This window comes from Scomber scombrus, chromosome 14 (assembly GCF_963691925.1).
Source record: "Scomber scombrus chromosome 14, fScoSco1.1, whole genome shotgun sequence".
NCBI classification, from domain to species: domain Eukaryota; kingdom Metazoa; phylum Chordata; class Actinopteri; order Scombriformes; family Scombridae; genus Scomber; species Scomber scombrus.
In genome coordinates this window covers 17,816,920-17,838,194 of record NC_084983.1, presented here as the reverse complement: position 1 = coordinate 17,838,194, position 21,275 = coordinate 17,816,920, and the positions used below count along the sequence as shown (strand labels likewise).

General features: G+C 37.7%; 1 protein-coding gene across 1 annotated transcript; it reads right to left on the bottom strand.

Moving 5' to 3' along the window:
- Window positions 1–1,651: 1,651 nt before the first annotated feature.
- On the bottom strand, window positions 1,652–20,173 carry rcc1l (RCC1 like). The gene is made up of 12 exons (XM_062432895.1): window positions 20,037–20,173; window positions 19,091–19,376; window positions 18,245–18,374; window positions 16,747–16,875; window positions 14,398–14,464; window positions 12,833–12,884; window positions 12,395–12,479; window positions 11,390–11,571; window positions 6,953–7,040; window positions 5,833–6,006; window positions 3,415–3,500; window positions 1,652–2,764 (listed from the first exon to the last, which is right to left on the bottom strand). The coding sequence occupies exons 2-12, from the start codon at window positions 19,373–19,375 to the stop codon at window positions 2,687–2,689; spliced, it is 1,356 nt and encodes a 451-aa protein (XP_062288879.1). The 5' UTR covers window position 19,376; window positions 20,037–20,173; the 3' UTR covers window positions 1,652–2,686.
- Between the last annotated feature and the right edge of the window lie 1,102 nt (window positions 20,174–21,275).

Below are 21,275 nucleotides of genomic sequence, written 5' to 3'. Positions count from 1 at the left end.
AGTTGTTGTCTAAAAGCTATTAAAAACAGATCAATAAGCCACACTGTTGCACTGAGCGACATGTTTGTTTCATTACCAAGAGTTTGGTCATGTTAGTTTGGAAACAGCTCCAAAGACTAATAAAAGCGATCACGTTTCTCAGTCTCTTGAGAGTAGTTCTGTCCCTTGACTTTGTATTGAAGTTTTTAATTCAGTAAAAATAAACAATGTAATTAAAAGTCAAGAGGTTGTGATATGTAGTACAGAAAGTTAGCAAAGCTCTGTAAACATGTATTCCCGGTGGCATCTGTCTTACACAGAACTGCTCTCCAGAGACTGAAAATGTGATCGCTGTCATTTTGTCTTCTTTGGAGCCGTTTTTAAACAAACTTAACGTGACCAAAACTCTTTGTGGTGAAGCAACATGTCGCCCAGGGCAACAGCGGGGCTCACTGACATGATTTTAATAGTTTTTGGACAACAAACAGAGGCCCACGGCACAGAGGAGTAAGCCTCAGAGGAGTAATCCTTTGACTAACCTAAAAGTGACAGGAGTGATATGTTTGGGTGTAACAGCAAGTTGGAAAAGTGGTTCCTTATCATCAGAGATTTTAGCTCACTGTATATGGAAATTCAAAACGACAGATTTGTAAGCAAGGAACAAGTTTTGAAGGCAAACTATAAGAAAAGTTTTGAGCTCAGTTGATCTGAGTGAGCAGTACTTTCCTTTGCTCGCTATAAGCTTAATTCTGTCAGGCCTCGTTTTCTAATGAGCAGGATTGTCTGAAGTAACATCTGTGACATAAATATTATCTTAAATAACAGATATGGGAGTCTCCTTAAGCCTAAAGTTCTCAAGTGTTCAGAAGGAGACAAAACTCCTGTAGTGTACTGAAATTTAAAAAAATCTGGATTTTACTCTCCAACTTGATTTGTGCGTATAAATCGGTCCCTGTGTGTTCTCACATCTGGACTCGCAGAGTGATCACAGGTTGTGTGTTTTATGCTCACTCAGTAGTTTTAGTCATGAATACATTTCCATACTCTCTGAGGGCCCCTGGAGTTGTCACAGTGATTAATGGCTCCAAAATATAGGAGCTGAATGAGGAGAGCACATCACAGTGATGCTGTGATGAAAGGTTGATTTCACACTCACTATACTGTGAGAATGAAACTTCTCATCAGCTTGTAAAGTCTTTTAATTTCACAAAATTTAAGGTCATTAGGACAGTTTTAGCTGCAAAGTCCAGTCTAAAGAAGAGTAAAAGATGCACTTTAAGGCTTTCATTTACAGGTCCAATATTTCCTAATAACTTCTTGAGTCTACTTTTGTAATTTGGTACAAGTTAAAAGTTCGGAGACTGTTCAGTTAGTTGTTTCAAAGCTGTTGCTGATTTCAGGAGAAATCTCACTGAAAAACTGTTCCACTTAAACCCAATTTAATATTTGTTTATTATCCATCTTTTATTTTCATGTTCCACTGACTACAAGACTATAAGGTTATGAAAAATATCAGAATTAATTCATTCAAAGTGTACCAACTGAACATTTTGCCTAATTTAGTTAGAGAAAACATCCTTGGAAGTTATTAGGAATTAATAGGACATGTAAAATAAAGCTTTATTAAAAGTTTCAACTCTATTTTCAGTATTAACTCAAACACAGGTGATGTTGTAAATAAATATATATATTTATTTAGATATTTTGACAATTTCTTCAGTGCATACTGTGAGTTTAACATTGTGGGTAAGATGGGTTCCTCTTTTAGTACATCCAATTCAACAAATGATACAAAAAAACATTAAGTAACATACAAACTGGCTGCTTTTTTAAACAGGTTTCTTTTTATAACTTTTCTGCAGATGCATTAGATTTATAGGTCAATATGACAATCAACATCCTTTCAAGCTGTAAGGATGCTGTAATTGTAGCTTCCTGCTTCTCCTGATGAGCTTTTATAAGCAGAACATGCCCGCGCCTCTGATGACACAAAAGTTCATGTTATAAAATTGATTCTAAAAAAACCTGTTCTCTCCGCGGCAGAGTGCCCTCACCTCTATTTGCTGTTGGCAGGGAGATAATTTGAGTTTTGCCGTCACTGGCTTTTTCAAATGTGCTTTTTTTTTCTTCTCAAAAACATTTCACAGGCCTGCAAAGATTGCAAACCGCAAGAGTGTGTTGATTGCACAGTGAATCACTTCATTCACTGAACACATTTCTGTCACAGTCATTTTCTGGTGTGGAGACAAATCAACATTTTACAGTTTCAACCACCTGAAAACTGACTGGGTAAAAAGCGTGTCTGGTTTATTACAACTTGGGTTTTATTAGCATAGTTTTGGGCATCATCTATTGGTTATGTTACTTTTTTGACTTCCCAGATATCAGCAATTAACTTGGTGGGTGAAATATTATCATGATGACTAAAAATACAAAAATAAAGCCATGAAAATACCCTTCCCCATATGACCTTCATGCAGGATAACGTGAGCCATGTCAGTGACAGTTAGCTGCATAATCCACTGCTCTGCACACTGCTTGACGTCACCGCAGGACGGAGGGACACGAGGGTCCGACACCCATGGAGAGCAGCTGGCTTCAAGACTCCAGAGCGGCCCCGATCAGCTCCCTGAGGCGCCCGGGGGGTCAGCGGGAGGCTCAGCCAAAACATACAGCCTTTATCCACCGCTGGAGGGAGGCAGGAGTTTCAGAGGAGGGATTTCACCAGCGCCACCATGTGGTCAACACCGCACGCTACGTCCACCACTTGACCTGGCACAGTCACCTGATGGAGATTCACACAGATAAATGCAGCTTAGAGGAAGGGAAACTGTAAAAGTGAAGGTTTATTTTCATTTAAACCTCTGAAATTGTGAATTTTAAATGTCCCCATCATGGGACTAATAAAGGATTATCTCATCATATCTTAAAAAGGTCTGTGAGTGATCCAAAGACTGCACACTGTGATGCACGCAGAGGCAGTGTGAGCCCTATACTTTACCTTCAAATCCTGTTAAAATAACTTGAGAGGGCGTGCTAATGTAAATCTAAAAGACTTTTATTGGAAATGTGTAGGAGGGCATACAGGTTGCAAGATTTCACACACATTTTACCCTGAAAATAAGCTTAACATAACATTAAACTGCCAAATACCTCCATTTTTATGGCACCATTTCGTACAGATGACTTTATGATAAGGATTTGTGGATTGGAATGACAATAATAATAATAATCTGCTGGAAATATTTCTAACTTTTACCAATTTTTACCCTCATAAGTGTCTGCATTTGATTTTGATTAAAAGAAAGACAAAGTCAGACTAAATCCTTCCTAATTATTGTAAGCTCACACTAAGCTTATGTGCTTCTTCTTATACAAAGCGTCACCTGCTCGGTTGTTGTTTGCATGACTAATATTGAATCAGTGTTGTCTTACCCGCCATGGGAAGTACTGGTCGTCTTTCTTCCCGATGCCCAAACAGCCTCTCACATTCTTCCCCCAAACAAACAGCTCGCCTCGATCTGCAACGCAAACCATCAAACATCAGCACGCCTCAGCGCAGGGCAGCTGCACTTTGGAACACATTAGACCTTTTAGTGGGAAGATCTACGAGACATGTAGAGTATAATTTAAAAAATAATAAGATAGAAAATCAAAATTTATAACATTTCAGCCTAAATATGTACCATTATTACTACAAAAATTAGTTATGTTGACGCAAATCTGCCTTTGAAATCAACCCATCTTTGTTATAACACAATTATTACATAAACAGTAGCTTTACAACAGTCATAATAAGATCTCTACAAGTTGTCACAACCTGGCTCAAAGACCACACATCACTTTTTAAACTAGGACCTAAAAAAATGCATTTATCTAAATAAACTATGTATGTCAGGGCATCAGTAATGTTTGTAGTGTATGGGTGTGTGAAGGTGTGTAGGTGTAAGTCAAAAAAAAAAAAAAACTAAATTACCCAAGACGAAACAAACCCAGCGACTCAGAGAGGAGAGAGCGACTGACCCCTATTTATAAAAAAAGAAGCATTCACACCAATTCAAATGTTGGCGATCTCTCCTAATGAGCCGCTTCCTAGATCCCAAGCAACCAATAAGAAAATAGGTCAGAGGCCTTGGGGCTGTCACAAAGTTATTGGTAACAATAAAAAGTCTGTCACATAGTAGTGACAAACACAAACACAGCAAATAGTTATTTTTACACATACAAATAAGATATGGGTGTTAGAGATGCTGGTAGACATATTTTGTTACTTTTGGACTGAGCCATGTTAGCTGTTTCAAGTGTTCGTGCTAAGCTAAACTAACGAGTGGCAGGCTGCAGCTTCATATTTAACAGAAAAATATCATCTAACTCTACACTAGAAAGCAAAAAAAGGTATTTCCTAAAGTTAACGTTGTTCACGGTCTCTCTCTAAAAGTATACTTTGAGTAACGACTGTGGTATTTTATAAATGATGTATCGTGATGATCCTTCAGATTACCTCCTCGAAACCAAAGAAAAAAAATATTGACTTCAGGAAATGGCAGCTAAATGCAAAGTCATTGATAATTTAACAGGATACAGATATGTCTCTTATGCTCTGAGCTTTTATCCCGTTGTCTGGTTTAGAAGTCTGAAGCTGCATTGCCACGGTCAAGGTACTTTGGACGCAGAGGAACTAACCTCAGGGACTAAATTTGGAACTTAAAAGCCAGTCCTGCAGTCCTGTTTACATTTACACCACATCTGAGGAACAATGGTAGTGTTTGAGACACAGCAAACAGCACCTATATTAGTCCTGTTCCCTAACCCTAACACTAACCCTTTATGGTTGAAAGAGATGAACGCTGATGAATGAATGAAAAGGATAAATACAGCAGAGGAAAATTAAACAGAAACTCAGCAGTAAATCATCAGTTGAGTGTTTCATAATTATTTATTTCTGTTTTATGACGTAACTCCTGTGAAACAATCAGAAAATAAATGTTTTATTTCTCTCATTCACTGCTTTGTTCTCGCTACAGCTGCTCCCTCTCTTTGCTCAACCACCACAGTTACCTCTCTTTCCCTCTTCTTCTTTTGTCTTTTGTAAGACAAGTCAGGAAGCCGAAAACAAATCCTAACTTAACTTTTAACACTAACAAACAAAGAGAAAAGTCCTCCCCTTGTCCTAAACTGGTCCTTAATCGATATTAACGTTCTTCCTTCTTTTATGAGTGAAGCGGTACACAAGTTGAAGAAACAGCCCCTTAAGTTGCTGTGCTTAGTTAATTAGTTTTATCCCATCAGCAAGGATTTTTTGGGCGGTAAAACAACCTCCCTCGAACTTAATTTAGACCCTGTTCCCTCAGGTGGAAACACAGGTAGAGGACCTGAAGTGCCTCAAAAGGTTCCTAGTATCTGGCAAAAGTTCCTGCTCGAATCTGACAAATAAAAACTAAAAGTCAGTCTTTTCAGTCAATCCGAGACTGTTCACATCATCCGCTTCAGAAGGAGACTGCGCACCTTCTGTCAGGTCACTGCTTTAGAGGTAAAAACAAGATGTGCAACAGAGCAGACTCTTTTTGTTCAGTTGCAATAAAAAGAATAAATTAGGTGACTCAACAGTAAACTGCTCACCCAGACATCTGAACTTCAGACTGGATGAGACAGGATGACTTTGCTTTTTTATGGGTTTTATGATTTCATCTTTTTATGCTTGCTCGAGACAAAAAGCAGCTCAGGAGAATAAAGCTGAAATATTAAAGATGAAGCAGTAAAGCGGCATCAGCGAAACCTTGTGTGACGCTGATTTGACTCAGACGTCTTTAAATTATGTCTTACAGAGTTTTTGTGATGAGTGAATAGTCTCACCTGTTACTGCAGCGAAATGGTTGAGGCCACATCTGATCTTGGTGACAGCTACTGATGGGTTGAACTCTGATTTTCCGAACAGCGAGGAGGGAATCATCTCAGGGGTCGACGATTCTGATAGCTTTGGTCCTTTTCCAAGAATGCCGAAGCCCCACACAAACACCTCTCCTCTTTCTGAAAATAACACAGATCAACTTATACGCCGAGAAGCTGAGGATGTAACAGAAAAGCTTTTACCAGTCCCGCCACAAAGAGGATGACAGCGTAGTTTACAAGCTCTCAGATGGTTTTTGAAATAACCCCCAAAAAACATACTTTTTTTCTTATCTGAGTGTGTATTTGGCTTCACAATGGAGAGGGGGGTGACTACTACAAGTAGGACAACTACAAACATGACGGACGACGAAGACAAAGTCTAAAATGTCTCATAGGACCAAAAATGTGTCACCGAGAGAATTTCCAAGACGTGATTGAAAAGAGCTGTGACATTAACACGTTTTACTATTTGGACTATCATTTTTAATTACATTTTTTATTCCTGATTGTTTTCCTCACATTTTATGTCTGGTTTTACTTCATTGTATTTCCTCTTTAGCTGTTATTTTATTTTTCTTTTAATACCCTGCAGCACATTTCTGGTTTTGCCCACTTTATTTTATAGTGACATTATTTTATATTTTATTTTATTTAGGTATTCTGAATTTTTAAATTTTTATCCTACCTCTGGTGTTTCCGCAGTGCAGATTAATGAAAGTTATGATATGATTTTTTTTTTACTATATGAAGCACTTTGTGTTAATTACTATGTATTAAAAGTGCTAAACAAAAAAGTCTGATTGATTGATTAAAATAGTCCTTTACAGGGTGTTAGAAGTGTTGGGAAATTATCCTTCTGGTTGACTCAGCTCTCTTTTGTTAACAGCATTAATAGAGGAAAAAAAACACCATCAATTTACTGATAATACTTATAAGAAAATGGATATTATACAGATGTTTATCACAAACAGCTGGTGGCAGTCCTGTCATAGTGTCTAAAAAGGTAAATTAACCCATGAGCCAAGTATTCCAAAACTCTGTAAAAACTTGAACTAGCAGCCACGTATCCGATGTATGAACTGACCGTTGATAATGGCCACCTGCGTGCCTCCACATGCTGCCTGAACCACCTTCCCGCAGCCTTTCAGAGGAAGATGACGAGGAGAGTTGGTCTGAAAGACGAAGAAAAGATAAAAAAGAGCTCAATGACAGTGAATAAGTTACTTATGGACAATCTTTGCTGCTAATCTCTCCTGTATTTGTAACTACTTTGATTCATGTTGCCAAAATATGAAATAAATAAAAAAGCTAAGCTCAGGCCTACGTGGTATAATGTTTATGAAAACACGTAGACACTATTCTTTAGTTGCAGCTACATGATCATTAGTGAAGTTGCTTGATCTGGAGATTTTGAATATATCACATGGGCTTCCTAAGCAGATGAAGTCAAGCTCCAACCTTTAATTTTTAGTAGATGTTAGGGAAAGACAAACAATTTGGTTTCGCTCAATTAAGTGAATATGCAGACTAAGGACATTTATTTATTAACATACTTATACTTATTTTATATTATAAAAACGGTTAGAAAAAGATTATAAAAATATTGGCGCCCCCAGTCGCATTTAAGCTGTCTGAGAGTTTTCAGCAGTTCCATCATAGAGACATTTCATCTCCAAACGTTTTACATGGTTTCATTTAAATTACTGCTGGAGGCCCAAACAGGTAAAATGATCAAATATTTCACAAAAAAAGAAAATATTAGAGAACAATCAGAAAAAAAAAAAGATTAATACTTTTAGTTTTTCCTACAACCTTTACCATCTCTTGGCCCCCCAGATTTAATGTGTGACTCTTTGTAAGGGCTGGACAAGAGTTAAATATTATGGATGGATTAGTATTAACAGTCTAATAATGTCACATTTTATGCAGACAAGTATGTTTTTTTATATTTAGCATAAATTTAGCTGATAATACTTTTTTACATGCACTTTAATAGGATTTTGAATGCAGGACTTTGGAGTATTTTTACATTGTTGTATTGGTACTTTTACCTCAGTACAGAGTCTGAGAACTTCTTCGACCACTGTCAGAAACATTACTGAAGGCTTTTTCCCTTGATATATCATGTCAATTAATTTGGGGACCAAATCTAATAAAGATTATGATCATACTTTGTGTATTTGGCTGGTGAGTGCTTCGGACAGAGCAGCTTTGGGAAAACCCTTTTGACGGCCTGAACAGATGGCTGACAGGTGGAAAGTGACCAGCGCCATGAAGCAATCCATTGTGCCATACGAGCGCTCACACAGAGGTTCAACTCAGATATCACAATATTTCAGAAGATAAGACGCCATTCTCCCCTTCCTGATCTAGATTTTTTACTTCTTAGTGAAACATGGCTGACTGAATCTAGCTGTTGTGCTATTCTCAATGAGACAGCACCAACAAATTTTAGTTTTATGAACAAGTGCCGAACTGGTAAGAAAGGCGGGGGAGTTGCTGCCATCTTTAAATCTGTATTTCACTGCAGGGAAATTACATTAGGTGATTTTAGCTCTTTTGAATATCTCTGTTTTTTATTAAAAGGTGATCCAAAAGTTCTTTTTTTAATCATTTATAGACCTCCAAGATACTCAGGAAAATTCATTGATGAGTTTGCTGAACTGCTGTCAGTTATCTGCACTGACTACAACTTTTTTATCATAACAGGGGATTTTAACATTCACGTAGACAATAACATGGACAGTAATGCCAAAGAACTCTCTGCTCTACTTGACACTTTTGGCCTCTTGCAACATGTGAAAGGGCCCACACACACTCGAGGCCACACCCTGGATCTGGTTATCTCTAAAGGTGTTGACATTTCTTCTGTTGATGTCAAGGACTTGGCTCTTTCTGATCATTTCTGTGTGTTCTTTGACTTACAGATCATTCCAAATGTTCAGTTAACCTCTGTGTCTGTTAGGAGAAGGTACATAAATGAGAATACCAGTGCAAAGTTTATGGAGGCTATAGCTATGTCACCAACTGTGAGTGCAGAGTCAGTTGATGAACTCCTGGATAATTTTAACTGGAAAATCTCAAATGTCATGGATGCTGTTGCACCTATTAAAACTAAAACTAAGACGACCTTGATCAGACAGAAAACACCGTGGAGGAACACTATGATGGTAAAGGCTTTGAAAACAGAATGCAGGAAAGCAGAGCGTAAGTGGAGAAAAACTAAACTTCAAATTCACCTTGACCTCTACAAACAAAGTCTTTGTAATTTTAACTATGAGTTACTCAAAGCTAGACAGCGACACTTTTCTGAAATTATTAATAAGAACATCAACAACACTCGCACTCTGTTTGCTATGGTTGATAAGCTTACAAACCCCCCTAAACAGATAGCTCCAGAACTCCTTTCCACAGATAAATGCAATGAATTTGCTTGCTTTTTCAGTGAAAAAATCCAGTCCATAAGGTTAAATATCAACACAAATCAACAAAACAATAAAAAGACGCAATCCCTAAGACCTCCCAGGAATAACTCAACTGCGATGTCAGAATTTAAAAAAGTTGACCAAAAAACCATAGAGGAAACAGTTCAGCATCTAAAACCATCAACATGCTGTCTTGACAAAATGCCATCAGACTTTTTTAAAACTATTGTGAACTCTGTCCAAACAGATTTGCGACAAATAATAAATAGCTCACTTCAATCAGGCACGTTTCCTAAACCCCTTAAAGTAGCTGCCATTAAGCCACTCTTAAAAAAGAGAACGCTGGATGCTTCCATGTTAACCAACTACAGACCTATCTCAAATCTTCCTTTTATAGCCAAGATCATTGAGAAAGTGGTTTTTAATCAACTCAGCAATTTCTTGAACTCCAGTGGCCTTTTTGACAAATTTCAATCAGGCTTCCGACCTCACCACAGTACAGAAACAGCTCTTATTAGAGTTTTAAATGACATAAGGTTAAACACTGACTCAGGCAAGGTGTCAGTTCTGGTCCTGTTGGATCTCAGTGCTGCATTTGACACTGTGGATCACAGTATACTGTTGAACAGGTTGGAAACTTGGGCAGGACTCAGCGGAACAGTCCTAGAATGGTTCAGGTCCTACTTGGAGGAGCGGAGTTATTTTGTGACCATTGGAAGTTATGAATCCGATCGAGTTGCTATGACATGTGGAGTTCCTCAGGGGTCGGTTCTTGGACCCCTTCTGTTCAGTCTATATATGCTGCCTTTGGGTCAAATTCTGCAGAACTCTAATGTAGACTATCACAGTTATGCAGATGACACGCAGATATACCTAGCACTGTCCCCGGATGACTACAGTCCAATACAGTCATTGTGTCACTGTTTAGAGCAAGTAACAAATTGGATGAACCAAAATTTCCTTCAATTAAATCAGGACAAAACTGAGGTAATTGTTTTTGGCAATAAAGAGAAGAGGATTGCTGTCAGTAAACATCTCGAGTCACTCTCTCTAAAAACTAGCGACCAAGTCCGAAACCTTGGCGTGCTGATAGACTCAGATCTGACCTTCAGCAGTCATATCAAATCAATCACCAAAACAGCCTTCTATCAGCTTAAGAACATATCCAGAGTGAAGGGTTTTATGTCTCAAACAGACCAGGAGAAGTTGATTCATGCTTTCATCTCCAGTAGACTCGACTACTGTAATGGTCTTCTGACTGGACTCCCACAAAAAAGCATTAAACAGCTGCAGCTCATTCAGAACGCTGCAGCTCGAGTTTTAACCAGAACAAAGAGATCAGAGCACATTACTCCAGTTCTAAAGTCTTTGCACTGGCTCCCAGTCAGCTATAGAATAGATTTTAAAGTTATGCTACTGGTCTACAAATCACTGAATGGTTTAGGTCCAGAATACATGAATGACATGTTAGTAGAATATAAACCCAGTAGAGCTCTGAGATCTACTGACTCAGGTCAGATAGTGGAGCCCAGAGTTCAGACTAAACATGGTGAAGCAGCTTTTAGCTGTTATGCTGCACACAACTGGAACAAACTACCGGCAGAACTGAAATCAGCCCCAACTGTGAATATTTTTAAATCCAGGTTAAAAACACTTCTTTTCTCCTGTGCTTATGATTGAGCTCTTTCAAAGCACTTTAAATTTTAATCTTTCATTTGCACTCTGTCCTTTTAATGATTTTAAAGCAAATCATTATTTTATGCTGCAATCTTATTTTTAATACTCAATATTATATTATAGTATTTTATTCTCTTTCTATGTTTCTGTACTTTGTTTTTATTATTAGTGTGTGTGTGTGTGTGTGTGTGTGTGTGTGGGGGGGGGGGGGTATGTATGTGTTGGATGATTGGGTTTTATTTTTATTTCTCAAATTCCATGTTTTTTCAATTTTTTCTGTTAAATGTTTCTTTTATGTAAAGCACATTGAGTTGCCACTGTGTATGAAATGCGCTATATAAATAAAACTGCCTTGCCTTGCCTTGCCTTCCTGTGTTTGTATCATCCATCCACACCTCTAACATGCGTTTTCTCCTCACCTGTGTGGCCTCTGTGACTGTAGCCAGCTGCAAGTATTCAGAGTTGCCCCATCCGTATAGTTGTCCATCTCTGGACACGGCCAGGCTGCAGTCTCCATATGTGCTGATCTGCTGCACCTCCACCCCTGCCAGATCCCCTCCCACCTCCACCGGACTGCAGCTGACTCTGTGATGTCCAAGACCTGGAACGAACCAGAGCTCGTATTCATCAAACTGCTCACAGGGAAATTTTGGGCTTAAAAGACAAAAGTAAAAAGGCTTTACTTTTACTTTCCTCCTCACAAACTTAACCCGTACATACATTTTTACATTTAAGAGCTGTAAAATATCCTGTACTTTTCCTAATGAAATGAAGATATAATGCATCATTTTCTTATTTGTGCAATTGACACACATTTTTAGAGAAGCAAATATCCAAATTTGACCTGCGTTTATTCTATTTATTCTTTATTATTCTTCATATTGTACAAAATGTTTTCCTGAACCATATATAGTGATTGTGAATGTTTTTTCCCATAGATAAATAGAAAACAATCTGTTTGCTCTCTGACAGCTTCATTAAGGATTAAATAAGCATTTAATAATAACTGATGGGGAATTTATGAATGTGAATTGGTATAATTATGAGTCAGAATATGAACAGTATGTGAGGGTTAAGAATAACAATTTAGCGAATTTCTTACAATTAAAAATACTATTAAATTAAAAAGAGGTCCTGGATGACTGCATGTTTTGGAATAGCTGTGGTCATGATAGATAATATAAGTGAGCATGTCTTCTTTCCACCACCTGAGCTGGATTCTGCTAAATGAGTATATTTTATATTATTCTGCTGTTTCTACAATATTTGGGATGTATTATCCAGACTATCAGATATCCAAGTAGCAGTTACTATCATTAAAAATGTGTTCAACTTAACTAGCATATTTGGTTATTGCAGAGTGGATAGCATATTTTTTAATCTAGTTTTAAAGGTTAAAAGGAGACTGAAAAAAGTGCACCGACCCGTCTGTCCATCTGCGCCCCATCCACACGCGTACACCTTCCCTGACTCTGTGAGGAAAAGGCTGTGGTCCTGTCCACACGCAACCTGGGAGAGAAAAATAAAAAGATCCAAGTGATCAGATCCCATTTGCGTGGTGTTAAAATACATTAAATCTACATGTAAATGTACACAAATACCCAAACCAACTACAAGCTTGTTAAAAATGGGCCTGAAAATGGACTGAACAGACTTACTACTTACTACTTAGACTCGCTAAGTTTTTCGTGTAGCAATGGGGACAGTGGAGATTTTATCATGTAGCCCAGTTCAATTGTATCTGGACAATATCTGGACATGGGTGCACTCAATGATTTGGCTACAGGTGGGGAGGAAATGAGACATACAGTACTACAACCGCACCGTCTGTCATTACTGTTCAGACGAAAGGCTGCACTCACCTGGACGACTCTGCTGCTGAAGCCTCCAATCTTGTGAATGAAGTGACTGCCGCTGTTTGAACACGAGACAGAGGAATAAGCAAACCATCACTCGAGACAAGCAGCATCTCTTAAGAGAGGTCTCATCCTTCTCTATCATCCTTCTCTTAACCTCCTGAATGTATTTTTATAGAACCAAACTGACAGATCGACAATATGTGCACTGATATATGTGAATGACACTTTTCAAGGTAAGGTAGGATTGTCTTTAAATTATACAAATGTAGTCTAGTTTAGTGTGCAGGTCTCACAGATTTTTATGCAAGAACTGCGAGCTAGATAGCAAGATATTATGAGCGCTGAGTGTGACATTGCTATTTATTTTTTAATGTGATACCTAAAATGTTTCAGAGTCTGGATTTCTGGAGGGCAACCATTAGACCCTGAGGAAGTGGTTTGCTCATCGTGGTCCAATTTCTTTTTTCCTTGCATACTGATGATGCAGCACTGTTGGGAGCCTGGAGACTAAACACCCTTCCCTCTCAATCCTGTCCTCCGTGTTCTGGGATCAGTGCTGTGTTTGTGTGTGCGTGTAATAAGTAATCAATGAATTAATAATAGTAGTGGTAGGTAATGACAATAGTTAAAGTTAGTAATAATAATAATAGGAGTCACAATAGTAGTAGTAATAGTAATCATTAATAGTGTTAATAATGACAACAATAATGCTAAAAGTATAATAATGTAATAATAAGTAAAGGTTAGAGTACCATAATAATAATAACCATTGTACCAGAGACATAACATAAAAATAAAAGTAATATTGATAAAAATAAAAATAATAATAATAATGATGATATAATGGATTGATAATTGATTCTTAGAATAATAACCAGGTAAGTAATGCCTTTACACTACTTTTGTCAATATTTAGTGACATTTACATTTAAAAAATAATCTTGTTCAGTGTGTAATGGCATCACCCTTTCTAAGTGACCTATAACATATCTTTGTCATTTCTGTTCTGCAATTTCTGTCTTGAAACTTAACACTACTTACACCAAAGTGTCTTATTACCCTAATGATGAACTCTTCCTGATGTTTGAATTATTAAAGACTGATTTGGATTAAGTGCTCTATTGAGCATGCACAGTACTTTCTAAGCTTTCTATGACAATTAAAGAACCAGTTTTGAGTTGATAGATGCTATAAATGTGGCATTACTCAAGTTTTTGAGTAAATGAGGGACTTAATACTTCAATTTCACTTCCAAATAGAGTGGTTTAGATAATGTGAATAAATTTGTTTCCATCTGATCATTTGACTACTTGTGTTTGTTGCCCTGTCTGACGTCACTGTAGCAATGTCACCATCATCTCAGAACTCAGTCATTATTTGATGAGTGCAATATTAAAAATACTAAATTAATCAAATCATTTTAGAATACATCTGCAGGTCCTGCTAGTTTCACAATAATCAAGTGAAGTGGTCTTGAAATACTTGACTCAGCATCATCGCTGTGTGTGTGTGTGTGTGTGTGTGTGTGTGGTTGTGTGTGCATGTGTATAAAGTGAATCATAACACACCTGTAGACTTCATCTTCGACTATCTGTCTTCCACACTGACCGTAGGAGTTATTGCCCATACTGAACACTTGGAGAGAGAAAGAGAGAGAACAGACAGAAGAGGGTCAGATTGCATTATGTGAGCTGTATCCATGGAGTGACTTCACTGTGGTGGCACAATTACCGGTAACTACTTAAATAATGTTGATGTCAGTACATTTCCTCCTAAAATGTGAAATCTACCTTGCTATACACACATCATCACAGGACACAGCTATAAGAACTACTAACACTGTGTTACTTTAGCTCAATTCATACTCTGTCTCACACTGACTATGTAGTTACACTTATGTTTATTTATTTTTTTATCTTTGTAAAATTATACTAACTTTCACATCAATGTTTGCTGATTAATTATGTTTAATGTACTGTTGTTGTTGTTGTTTTATGTGTGTCTTGTAAGAAGTCCTTGAGTGCTTTGAAAGACGCCTTTAAATAAAATGCATTATTATTATTATTAATTTGTAAAACAGGGGTTTACAATGGTGAATATGGCAATTGAACATCAATTTAATATACTAATGTAACCTTCTTTATCTATTGCAGTGAAATTCAGGAAATTATTCTCATATGCCAACCATTTAATTTAGAGTCCCGAGGTAAACTAAAAGATCAAAAACAACAAATAAAAGTGTATTTTCTGAGGAAAATGCGTGTGATAGCCACAATCTATTAGCTGCTGCCAGCTGTTGTTCTAGCATCCCCATTTGGTTACCATGGAGTATCACAGTAAAGAGACATAGCAGCTAATAAGTCATATAATGGTGTTTTACTAATGGCCACAAGGTGGGGCTATTGGTGCCATGATTTAGTACAACATGCATATTCTCAGGGGGAACTTAAAGACCTTTTCCATATAGATACGCTGCCTTGTCTTGGCTGATTTTTACAAAAGCGTCACTATCATTTATTTGGGGTTGTGTTTCTGTCCACCTTGTGACTGTAAGTCCAACATTCCTCTACATTCTCTTTCTAGCTCTGTTTGCTGATGGAAATATCTGGCTATTTAGCTGCCAAATGCTTCATTATGTTCACCGGCTCGTTTCTAGCTGTGACTGTTTGCTGTTTCGAGCCGAGCAGGTATTGCACAGTAGGTTTTTAGAGCTTCTCCTCTAAAAAAAACAGCTGCCTGCTGTGGCCAAAAGTGACACTAGGGGAGCGCTAAGAGTGAACCAAAGCAGTAAAGTTGGAGCCAATGAGCTGACACTTGCTATAAAGCTCTGTAAAGCCGAGGGGAGCTGCAGAGTCAATAAGAGAATGAAATTCATACTATACTATAAAATCTACATATGTATATTGATTATAGCTGCATTAAAATCTGTTATTATACCATATATTTCTTACGGTCAACAAATCCCATGAAAATCTGAAATTTCTTTTCTTTTTTTCTTTTTTTAAGCATTTTCCTAAGAAAGCAGAGCACTGTAGTTTTTTTGACAAAAGTCGACAAACAGAAGTAAATAGCTCTCTTTTGTTGGGAACTATTTTCAGCTGTGGATTAACACACTTTTGTGAGTATTTGTTTTGGCAACATGATGGACTGAGTCAGAATCATCTACATCATATGAGTTTCTGGTAATTTAGGAACATGTCAGTGAAACGGTGTGCTTCACTGATGTGTTTTTTAATAGTTTTTGGACAACAACAGAGCTCTATGGCACAGAGGTATAAGATATGTCAGGCTCTGGTGACTCCAGCCGGATCCTTTAATGCAACAGACGCTGTGGATGAGTCATGACAAATCATTAATTTTTGTCAGCCGGAAAACTGGTAACTGAATGCCTCACAGCAAAGTAAAAACCAGACAAAACATGTTAATACCTGAAACACAGGAATAGGAAACTCTTTAATTTGCCAGTTATGCAAAACATGATGAAAATTAATTTAAATGAAGCTCAAAAAAATAAAATCAATACCCCCCTGAACAATTTACACTGTGGGAGGGCTTAAAATCAGTCTTCAAACGCTGATTTCTCTGACATTAAATGGTGCTTGTTAGAACATCTGTGTGCTAATCTAATGAATGTACCAGAGGATCCTAATGGGCTTTTTAAATGAGCTTTAACAGCTGCCTGATAATCATTCATTTTCAGAGAGCAGTGGGTGGAGGGAGTTAAAGGACACACAGCGTGACAGGTGGTTGGTAACTACACAACACCAGGAGCTCTTTCTCTCCTCACAGGCCGTCTCGTCTCCTCTAAAGAACCTCCAGTGATTTATATCAAAGTTAAGTGAAAGGTAAAATATGTTTACCACATATTACTGTGTTTTAACTTTATGCTTTATGCACAGGAAGTATGAGTCTCTTACCTCCTTCCTGGTCAGTGAGGACCAGAGAGTGAGCACGGCCACATGAAACCTGAACCACTCTAGTCTGCACCGGCTCGACCAGAGGTAGAGCCACCGGCGACGGCTCCAACACGTAGTCGTAACCTTGATCTACAGCATCAGGAAAAAAATAGGATGTAAGGCAGAAGTATATAGCAGCAATGATCAGTAACTATTCTGATCATTTATTATTTTACTTGTTAGATGTAAGAGGATTTCTTTTAGGCTCTGATCGGACAAAACAAGCAAATTGAAGGCATTACAGATATTTTTACAAACTGAATGATTAATCGATTATAAAAATCCTCATTAGTTGCACACATAGACACGTGTTGCACTGAGACTACAGTGTGGGTGGTAGTGTCACATTTACTTCATGTTTCTTTTCTGAGGTTTGTGTTTTCTGCAGAGTAGGTGGTGTTTTTAATTACTTTATTCTACCAAAGTTTGTGCTATATTCAAAATCATCTTTATCTTTTGTGCTTTTAAACGCAACCAAAAGTGAGCTGAACGAGCGCTGAAATATGTGCTTGGCTGCTTTCAACACCAGAACCTGTTCAATTACCAAATTCGTAAGTTCGATTTGAGTTACTAAATTGGTGTTGATTAATTTAAAAGTATGAACGCAAAGCAACATGAACTTAGGTGTATCTTTTAGTGACTTAAAGAAATATTGATTTTTACAGTGTTTTTTTTCTTTTTCTACTGGAGACTTGATAAATTATAAATTACTGTATTTCCTCAAATTTAAGCCGGGCCTTTTTTTACCTTAACTGCAGAGAGCACCAGGCCTTGTAGTGGAGGCAGCCTTATATTAGAGAGAGGCCTTTATTTCTGATTCCCTCTGTTTAATAAATACTTACTCATATTTTAGTACAAAGCCTCCTTATTTTCTGATTTGCTTCTGTTTGCTCTGTTAAAATTGTTTTAGTGCATTACCGGCTCTGCACGTACTTATAAAAGCAAAGTTACATCCAGGCAACTTTACTATTCTTATATCCAATGGGAGCATTTATCTTTAAAGCTGCATTCATCATTTTTGGCCACAGCAGCAAAAGCTGAAATACATTTGACATCATCATCATCTTATAAAGCTGATATGTTAGCAAACAGTTACACATGCAGTAGATGCAGAATATGATCAGCATGCCTTTGTCCTCCTGATAAATGTACATGTAATATTCACTTTGGCACTTTATCTACTAAATGTTGACCAGCTAGTTGCTAACTGTGTCTGTTTGCCATCTGGTGCAGAGCAGGTGATGTACAGTGAATTTATAAGAGCCTTTGCTCTAAAAACAGCTGCTTGCTCCTGCTAGAAATGAGGTTGATGAAAGTAGTGTAAAGTTGCTGAGCCATAGAACAAAAACAATGACCTGAAAGATGATAAAATACTTCACAGAATTGAGGGTGAAAAGGTTTAAGTAAGTCAAGCACAGACAGTATTTTATGCTTTTTAAAACAATCCAGTTTTACTTACAGCGGCTGTGCTGGGTGCGCTGGAAGCCCAGCTGAGAGTCCTTGTTCAGGCCCATGCCCCACAGCTTGGTCACATCCTTGGTGGTGGAGGCGATGAGAGAGAAGCCGTAACCACAAGCAGCAGAAGAGATCTACGACAGAAGAAGAGCCGACAGTGAGTTCAGATTTATTGTGAGTTGTGGACACAGAAGATGAAGCCCTCGTGATCCTGATTCATCCGAAACTCAACCATGCATCAAACGTATTGATTATTAAAGTATTTTGCAATACATAATTTTATTGTTACCAATTAAATAGCTGGAGCTGGTTCAGTATACAAGGAAATATGACCATGTGACTTCCCTCACTAGCGGGCTTTCTAAATGCCAAAAACTAATGGTTAATTAATAGAAAGTAAAGTAAAATGAATAGACCTAACCAGGTGTGATAACCCTATTGATTTAGTTTTTAGCATTATGAGCATAATTGAATACAACTTTAGAGGGTTTTCTCTGGACTATATGAACTGAATACAAGTTTTTTTTATTAAAACAAATTGATATTGTGCTGATGTCTTTAATAAAAGAATTGGAGATGCTGTTTCAATAGTTTTTTGATGTACTGGAGTGTATAAAGAGCACAACACATGCACCACTTGTGTTTTTTCTTGTTTAACTTAAATGCCTTAATCACTTGTTGTAAAAGCCATAAAAATGTGATCATGAGAAATAAAAACCTAGCTGATAATAACAGTAACACCATTAAAAGTTTACAGAATGAGGCATTATCTTTATGAAACTACATATTAAAAGATTTATATATGATCATTGCAGATAAATCTACAAGAGCCTTCCTCTGCTGCTTTTACCTGATCTGCAGTCTCCAGGCGATAAGGAGTGAGCTGATATTTGCGGGGCTTCTTCCTGCCGCTGTCCGGCATCACAAAGCTGGGGATACCCAGAGCACCGGTGAAGCTAAAGCCCCATACAAACACTTTGTGGTTGGGCTTTTTGCGCTCGCCAACATACTGAAAAACTGGACCACTGCTGGTTTTCTCCTTTGGTTTGGATGCTTTACTGAGTGTTGCATAACCACAAACTTGAAGCCCTGTGATTCTGTATGGAGAGCACAGTCGCACACATGGAAGAGCCATCCTGTAGGAAGAGAAGAAACAACACCACAAAACTAATGAACAGCAGGTAAATATAGTATGAATTTTAGAGTTTGCAGAGCTCCTCGAAGTTAGTGTAACGTTTAAACAATAAGCATACATTTGGAAACTTTAGACCATTTGAGATATTAAGACATCTTTTAAAAAAACATGACTTGTCTGGTTATAAATGCAAAAATACTTCAGCATAAGTTTTTAAAGGGCAGCTCCAAACCTCTGCAGAGAGAAAATGCAACAACACTAAACTCCCTTCACTTAACCAATAAATCATTTTTTGTTTAAACTTAACATGCAATAACAGATTTTAAAGACTTAAAAGAATAATCAGGGTCTACTGATATTCTGCATGCAGATAATCCACTACAGGTCTACATTTTGTTTAAATGTCACTCATATCGATGTGCAGAATAGGAAAGTGAAACAACCATTATGTGCTGAAATTATCCATAAATAAGCAATATTTGATATATCTGATTAAGCCGAATTTAAGATAGTCTTCTAGTCTATCATGTAAGGTATTACACGTTTACTACTAAACAACCTACGCTTGACACTATTCTCTGAAACCTTAAATTATCAGTATTATGAACCTAGTTTGGCCTCATGTTTTCTCCTCTTTCTACATGCAGCTGCTTGAACTTACCTTTGCTTCTTTATTATTACAGCAGGTGTGTTTCCAGGGGTGGACGACTACCTTGTGCTGTACAGAAACTGATGTGAACCAGCTGAAATAGAAATAATACACTTCAATGTCATTATCATGTGTTTGTTTCCCTGAAATTAAACCTCACACGGGAAGTAGATACGCTTTACTTCCGCTCCCTCTTCTTCTTCTTCTTGTCCTTGGTTTCACATAGTGGTGGGAACAAGAGTATTAGATGTGTATTAGCGCCACCTATTGGTTCAGAGTGGGGACCAGAGATTAAATCCTATACCCATTGAACCTGTCTGTGAAATAAAGTCAAATAAAACTCAACTGTTCGACCCACTCTGCAGAGTTCTTCCTTCATTTAATGTTTTTATTGGTCACACTTGGTACAATCGATGGATTCATGAGTCATATCTACGCAGACCAACAGTGCACACATGAACTGGTTGGATGATTTCCTGTCAGAGGTGGGGAGTAACAAAGTATTTGTAGCTACTTTGTTACTGTACTTAAGTAGATTTTTTTACTTTTATACTCCCTACATCTGAACATTTATACTCCTTACATTGTCGTTACTTGTTTCAGCCTCGGTGACATTATAAACAGAAGACATGACAAATGGCAAATAAGTACGATGTCATATTAGGGCCATATATGTAGGGTTGGGTACCAAGGTCGGTACTTTCAGTGGTACCGACCAAATTATGTTGGTACTATTGAGTATTGGTTCATGTCAAATCAAACAGTGCCAAATTTTGGTACATTCACACGTTTTCTGAAGTTTATAAGGTGCTAAAATAAAACACAAATGATTTATACCTCTACCAGTCAATTTATACCTCCAACCGCCGCCTCGGTCATACAGAGAGCTGTTCCCATCACATAATAGAAAACAGTCAAGAATATGATGTAATAAATATATCAGTGGTTGCTGTTACTGTCCATGACAGGCCAATAATCTGCTCTTGTGATAGATTAGAGCCTGGAAGTGGGTTAATGCTGCAGGACTGACACTCACCTGACCGTCACTTCACAAGTTATTAACCTGCAGTTACACGAGGGAGTGAAAGGTGAAAACCTCTCACCTGTGTGTACACTGTGATCCCATTTATATCACTCACATATCTAAGTATTCACTTAGTCAGTCATTATTAGTTCACAGACGCCTTCAGGAGGCATGAGAGAGTCTGTAAGGAAAACAAGATCACTCCTCATGTTGAAGACTGGTGCTGA